General features: G+C 33.5%; 1 protein-coding gene across 1 annotated transcript; it reads left to right on the plus strand.

Annotated features, from left to right (window-relative positions):
• Positions 1-3,678: 3,678 nt before the first annotated feature.
• Positions 3,679-4,626, plus strand: LOC105991496 (olfactory receptor 5K3-like). The gene has a single exon (XM_013024135.1). It carries the CDS (start codon positions 3,679-3,681, stop codon positions 4,624-4,626), a length of 948 nt encoding a protein of 315 aa, XP_012879589.1.
• Positions 4,627-7,766: the final 3,140 nt, after the last annotated feature.

The following is a 7,766-nucleotide window of genomic DNA, read 5'->3' on the forward strand; positions in this document are numbered from 1 at the left end:
AACCTAACATACCCTCTAGTTTCCTCTATAAATATTAGTATTTTGAATAACCTATATTAACTTGGTCCAATGAACTATCAAACTATTTTGTGATTATTTCCTGGCAATTTTATATTTTATTCACAGAATATGAAGAAACCTGTAAATAATAATAGTAATAATTGGCTATGTGGTGGTAGCCTTAATCTTAGCTTCTAAGAAGGGTAAGGTCTGTGGATCAAAGCAAGAAACTTCATGACACTCTTATCTTCAATTAACCACCAGGAAAAAAATAAATAAAAGTGCAAGTGGAGCATGGAGTGCTAGCGGTAAGCAAAAAATGCATAAGGACAGCCCCCAGTCCCTGAATGCAAGCTCCAGAATCACTACAACAGTGGATAGGTAGGTAGGTAGGTAGGTAGGTAGGTAGATAGATAGATAGATAGATAGATAGATAGATAGATAGATAGATAGATAGATAGATAGATGGATGGATGGATGGATGGATGGATGGATGGATGGATGGATGGATGGATAAATAGATAGATAGATAGATAGATAGATAGATAGATAGATAGATAGATAGATAGATAGATAGATAGATAGATAGATGATGGATGGATGGATGGATGGATGGATGGATGGATGGATGGATGGATGGATAAATAGATAGATAGATAGATAGATAGATAGATAGATAGATAGATAGATAGATAGATAGATAGATAGATAGATAGATAGATAGATAGATAGATAGATAATAAGTGTTGATAGTAACAGTAGCAGTGACACATATCATCCAGATGATCTTCCAAACAACTTTAGTGAAAGTTATTGGCATCATACTTCTTGTCTCACAGGGCAGCTTTAATTCCATATGGTTCGAATTATTCAGGAATGCATGTCTCCACAGTAATACACTGATGTCAGAACAGGCAGTTCCCTAAAGGATTTGATGGAACACTCTACCAGGTAAGGGACATGATTACCAACACTGACCTACATTTGGGTCAGTGAGATTTTCATTTCTGCAATCCCAAGTGCATTTGAATGTGTTACATATACATATTGCACTTCTGACACCATCGTCAAAGAGCAAACAATGAAGTCTCAAACTTTTCTATTCATGAAATCTAGGTAAGGAATGGACTTTAATATTAGCAATCAAAAGTGTTTCCTTAAATTATTTAACTTTTTTATATTTATAAATAATAACCCTTTCCTAGCTCTTCTCAAAATTGAGTATTCTGTAATGCTACAGTTCATCTGATTTTCTGAATCACAGATAAAATTTCAAATTGTACAAGTAAAATATAAATCTTAGTGTTAAATAATTCAGGCATGTGCATCGAAAGTCATTTCAATTTAGCTGGTTACATATCTGTTTTGTATTTAACATTTTAGAACAAAAATGTATTACTTTCTTCCTTTGATATTTTGATTATGGAAATAAAATTTATTTTAACCATAGAATTATGTGATTTCAGAAATGATGAGACAAAGGACATAGGGTGAACCAATGCAACACTGACACTCACAAGACACTATGTTGGAAATGAACTTTACAAGTTGGGGAGGAAAGGAGTTTGGAGGGAGGGATAGCAGGAAAAAATAAGGGAGGAGGTAAGAATGTTCAACAAGACTTGTACTCATTTCCTTATTTATGTAGCTGAAACCCCTCTATATGTCACGTTTACAATTGAAGAAAGGAAAAGAGTTTACTTTCTCATGCAAAAATAAATTTCACATATAACTTTTAAAAAGAATTCATTGAGTTGATTATTAAGTCAATATATAGTAACAGATCACATCGTTAATAATATGAAACATTTTAAAGCAAAATAAAATGGAAATTTTAAATTCTATTATAATGTAATTGCATTTCATTCTCTTTGTTAAGTGTTAAGAACTTACAAATAAAAGCCTGTTTATATTAGCTTTTAGCATTAAAGAAAAATGGGAAGGTGGCTTAGTGGTAGAGCGCTTGCCTTGCATGCCTGAGGCCCTGGGTTCAATTTCTCAGCACCACATAAGCAGAAAAAAAAAAGAGAGAAATGCAGATTATGCAATTTTCATAGGAAATATGAAAAGAGCAATGAATAATCAAGATAGGTCAAAAAAGCTATCATAATTTCATTAAATGATAGTACTGAAATTTTTCCTTAAAATCTCCCCAAAATAAGTAGTTAATATGTGTGATTCAAATTAAGGAAAATTAACTGACTAAAACAAGGTGATGAGGAATATAGGATGGGAATTATTTCTGTCTTCTTCCCAAATCATACCATGTTTATTACTATCATTCTGTGTGTGTGTGTGTGTGTGTGTGTGTGTGTGTGTGTGTGTGTTTCAGGGCACTGTGCTTGCTACTTAAGTATTCTGTTATTTAGATACATAATTATCTCTCCTCTTAGTATTTTACAGTTTCTGTCTAAGAAGTATGTTTTTAAAAATCTAGGTATTAATACAGTTGGGGTGGGAGTAGATAAAAGGAGAGAGGAAGACTAGGTAAATGCAGTCATACTATTCAAGTTATAAATGTAAAATGGAACAACAAATATTTGGGCATGAGAGAGATTGGGGAGAATTATGGGAGGTGTTCATAAACTGATATGTTAAATTGAAATCCCTTTGTACACTTACTGAAAGATAATAACAAAAATCCATTAATGAAATGATAAGGAAATGATTAAATACATCTAGCAAAGCAATGTATACTTTACAAAATAAATTATAAATCATTCTTAGCATTAGTCAATGTGTTCTACAATTCAGAAAATAATGTTGATGTGGCCTGGGGCATTTAGATGAAACTTAATTAAGTAGCTCTGTCTACAAGCTATGCTTTACCAATTAAAAATGATTAAGGTCTTTGGGAAAAAATAATGTCAATGATGAAATGATTGTTTTTGTGAAAATGATTGCTACTATATGTAGGGAACTCAATGACTAGCAATAATCTAAGATTGTTTTATTATTTTAATTGAATTAATTAACCAGGTACCCTTGATTATAGTATAGTAATACTATACTAATTTTAAAATACTAAATATGCATATTTTAACATGTATTAATAGTTTAATTTAACAAGTGTTTATCATGCATTCTAAAAATGATCCCTTATTTGTAGACTACACAAAAATAGTTTTTTTAAACAAGGAACATATTTCTAAGAAATTGAATTTAAATTTGTCCTTGAAATTTTTTTTTCTTTTCTTTTTTTTTTTTTTTGTCAGTCGTGAGCCTGAATTCTGGGCCTGGGCACTGTCTCTTGGCTCTTTAGCTCAAGGTTAGTGCTCAATCGCTTAACCCATAGCACCACTTCTGGCTTTTTCTGCTTATGTGGTGCTGAGAAATCAAACCCAGGGCCTCATGCAAAGCAAGCACTCTACCAGTGAGCCACCTTCCTAGCACAAAATCTTTTTTAAAAATGGACAGGGAAATAATTTCAATGTATGAAAATCCAATGTTTCTACTTTAAACTCTTTACTATCTTTGTGTACTTAAACAGTTACAGCTAGAGTTCATTGGTAATTACAATGAGAGAAGAAATGTCCAGGAAGTACAAGAAGATGCGGTAAATGCTTGAAAAAGAAGCTTTCTAGCTGTTATAAAAAATACTTTACATGAATGAAAACTTGCATGTGCTTAAATAGAATCTTCTGTCTCTTAAATCCTGTCTCAACAGATAAGCAAAGGATGACTGAGGACAACAATTCATTCACAACTGAGTTCATCCTCATAGGATTCACAGACCATCCGGAGCTGAAGGGCCTCCTGTTTGTGGTATTCTTTGCCATCTATCTGGTCACCATGGTGGGGAATCTTGGATTGGTGGCCTTGATTTACATTGAACATCGTCTTCACACACCAATGTACATCTTTCTGGGAAACCTGGCTCTGATGGATGCATGTTGTTCCTGTGCCATTACTCCAAAGATGCTAGAGAACTTCTTTTCTGCAGACAGAATGATATCACTCTATGAATGTATGGCGCAGTTTTATTTTCTCTGTCTGGCTGAAACTACTGACTGCTTCCTTTTGGCAGCAATGGCCTATGATCGCTATGTGGCCATTTGTAACCCACTGCAGTATCACACCATGATGTCCAAGAAACTCTGCATTCTCATGACCACAGGAGCTTACATAATTGGACACCTACATTCCATTGTTCAAGTAGCATTATTGTTTAGGTTAACTTTCTGTGGGTCGAATCAAATCAATCACTTTTTTTGTGATGTTCTCCCATTATACAGACTCTCCTGTGTTGATCCTTATATCAATGATTTAATGATACTTATCTTGTCCGGGTTTGTTCAAGTGTTTTCAATTACCATCGTTCTAATATCTTATTTCTGTATTCTTTTCACTATATTCACAATGAAATCCAAAGAGGGAAGAGGCAAAGCCTTATCTACCTGTGCATCCCACTTCTTGTCTGTGTCAATGTTCTATGGCTCTCTTCTTTTTGTGTATATTCGGCCAAATTCATTTAAAGAAGGGGATAAAGATATACCTGTTGCCATTTTTTATACTTTAATAATCCCTTTACTAAATCCTTTTATTTATAGCCTCCGAAACAAAGAAGTAATAAATGTTATCAAAAGAATAATAAAAAATAGAAAATTATGTGCCATTCCAAAGTAAGTATCAAATCTCTTGGAAAAACTGGTTTATATATAATAATAGTTATTTTCTAAATTGTCATGTACTGAGAAAATAAAACATTCCACTTAACCACCAAAAAATTACCTTATTAAATAATGATGATATTTGAGTCTAGTTCTAATAGGAGAGATTTTGCTAAAATACAGTTGGAAATCTAAGATACTACTATCTGTCAGAGGTGAAATAAAAATTGTTCTTGACTGTTAGAGTATAAGTAGTTTTTTTTATAATATCTATGAAATGCTAAGAATAAGAGTTGATAAATATAAAGGTATTTGGAAAATTTTTCAATGTTAGAACATAATCTTAAAACCTCAGTTACATTAGATGTTTTCAAATACTATTCTTTCCTTAAGCAACACCATCAGTGGTAAGTAAATTATATGCTCCAACTTGATTTTTATCTTGATTTTAGTTATATCAAAAGATTAAGATTGAATAGTTATTCATCCTACATAGTTAATCTCTAATCAAGAATATTTCCATATTTATGGTTAGTAATTTTATTCTCAAATTCTCTGAGCCAGAATATCTACTTCTGATATAGCAATTGGTAGTGTTAAATGATATACTTCCTAATGAAAGCCCTATGTATTTTATTTTTCATACAGTTTTCTGCAGGTTTTTTGTCATACTGTAATTGTTGAATATATGCAATAAAAAATACAATACGAGGGTTTTTTTCTGCATGATAACATTATTCTTGTGTTGGTCATTAGTAGTAACAAAAACCTACACTGATTCCATTTAAAAATATTGATATGGTCATAGCATTAAGGAAATACAAAGCTTCTGTTCAAATATAAATGAGACTGAAAATAAATAAAAATACTTGCTAACCAAATACATATGCAAAATTCACTGAAAATGTATTCTCTCTGCTAGATCCTAACCAAGAATTTTCATATACACTATCACCTATAAAGCTTTTTTATGCTTTCATAAATTAAAATACCATGCTTTAAAGTGGGCATTGGTGGGCTCTTTCCTGTAATCCTAGCTATGCAGGAGACTGAAATCTGAGGATGGTGATTTGAACCCATCCTAAGAAGAAAAGTCCATGAAACTCTTATCTCCAATTATCCACCAAGAAAGCAAGACATAGAGCTGTAGTTCATGTGGTAAAGTGCTAGACTTGAGCACCCTAACCCAGAGGGGGGGGGAGGGAGAGGGAGAGAGAGAAAGGGAGGGAGAGACAGACAGAGACAGACAGAAAGACGGAGGGGGGGGAGAGCGGTACTGGGGGGGGGGGAGCGAGAAAATTATGCCTTAAAATACCAAGTAGGTTATCCAAACTCATTCAAGTAAGCGTGGAACAACTGAAACTTGAATGTGCTTCTTTTTATCCAGATGTCACCAGACCTCAGAAAATGGAGGCTATTGCTTAAGCTGTTTCATTTCTAAATAATTTCAGAAGTAAATTTCTTTACTTCCTTAGGGAAGGGGTATTGTAATTCAGGAGTGGGGATTATATATAGTTGCAACCAGTGAACAAATATGTCATGAGGTTTAACTTGATATGGACTGAACAGATAATTCAAAGAGCCACTTTGACACAATCAAAATGAATACAGATACAGTCTAGCTCAATAACAAACAATTAGGGACCAACAAACTAAGAAACAAAAACCCAGAAATTAAGAGGTATTCAGAAAAAATAGGAGGAGAAAGTAAGAGGATAGGAATGTAGGGAAAAAAAGGAACAGACGGAAAATAATTCAGAGAAAGGAAAAAAGAAGAAAAGAAAAAATGAAAAAAATATATATACAAATAAAACAAAAACTCAAAAAAATACATAAATATAAAGAAATAGTGATAAAATTAAAGATACTAAGATGGAGAAATAGGTAATTGAGTAATCAAAATATAGTCTTACTTAAGTATACACACAGTGTAGGAAGAGGCCTAATTATCACTGCCAGCTATGTATCTAGTAATAAACAGAACAGGAATGAAGGAGAAAGAAAACAAAATGGGAAGAAAGAAAAAAATAAAATTAATAATAATGAAAAAAATTAAAAATAGAAAAAGATTTTAAAAATTATATGGTTTACCTCATTTGTAATAATTAGTATAAGTCTAGAATAGTCCTAGAAGAGGATCACAATCGCTCAATAGTTATGTACACATGACTATATAAACAAAATGAACCCAAGATATGGAAACAAGACTTTTTTTCTTTGTTGTTGTTGTTTTTAATATACTATGTGAAGTTATTTCTTTTTTCTTGCGCTTTTTTCTTTTCTTCCCTATGGTTTATTCCTGTTGTCACTGTATTTGATTTTGGTACCCTATGTATTGTATAAATGTTTATCTGAATTAGAGAAGGGAAGGGGAACAACAGAATGGTGAGACAAAGGATAAAGAGCAAACCAATGCAACAGCGATACAAGACAACATGTTGGAAATGAACTTTACAACTTAGGCTGGGGAGTTGGAGGGAGGGAAATAGGGAGAAAAACAAGGGATGGGGGTTACAATGTTTGACAAGAAATGTACTCACTACCTTAAATATGTAACTGTAACCCCTCTGTACGTCATCTTGACAATAAAATTAAATTTTAAAAAGGAAGTAAAACATAAAACAAAAGGTAAAAATGTTGGGGCGGGGAAGGTGGCTCAGTGGTAGAGTGCTTGCCTTGCATGCATGAGGCCCTGGGTTCGATTCCTCAGCACCACATAAGCAAACAGAAAAAAGCCGGAAGTGGTGCTGTGGCTCAAATGGTAGAGCGCTAGCCTTGAGCTGAAGAGCTGAGGGACAGCACCCAGGCCCAGAGTTCAGGCCCCATCACTGGACCCCCCCAAAAAAAGGTAAAAATGTTGATAGTCGTAGCAAAACAACAATAAACATAAGATTCAATGGCTATGGAAATGAGTGTGGCACTGGGGTAGACATTTACAATGAAGTAGAGCCAAAATGCTGTCAAACTGTTGAAGAGAGGTCTTGGTGAGTAAATACAGTGTGGGCAAGTCAGGTTACTAAGAACCTTCCATTCTACCCTCATAATGGAATTAGACACATCAGCTATTGGAATCTTCCTGGCAGCCATGTAATATGATTGTATATTGGAAAATACTGATTTGGTCATTGATTGAAAGGGCTTGAAATGAGATAAATT

Source organism: Dipodomys ordii, unplaced genomic scaffold, assembly GCF_000151885.1.
Source record: "Dipodomys ordii isolate 6190 unplaced genomic scaffold, Dord_2.0 Scaffold73, whole genome shotgun sequence".
Taxonomy (NCBI): Eukaryota; Metazoa; Chordata; class Mammalia; order Rodentia; family Heteromyidae; genus Dipodomys; species Dipodomys ordii.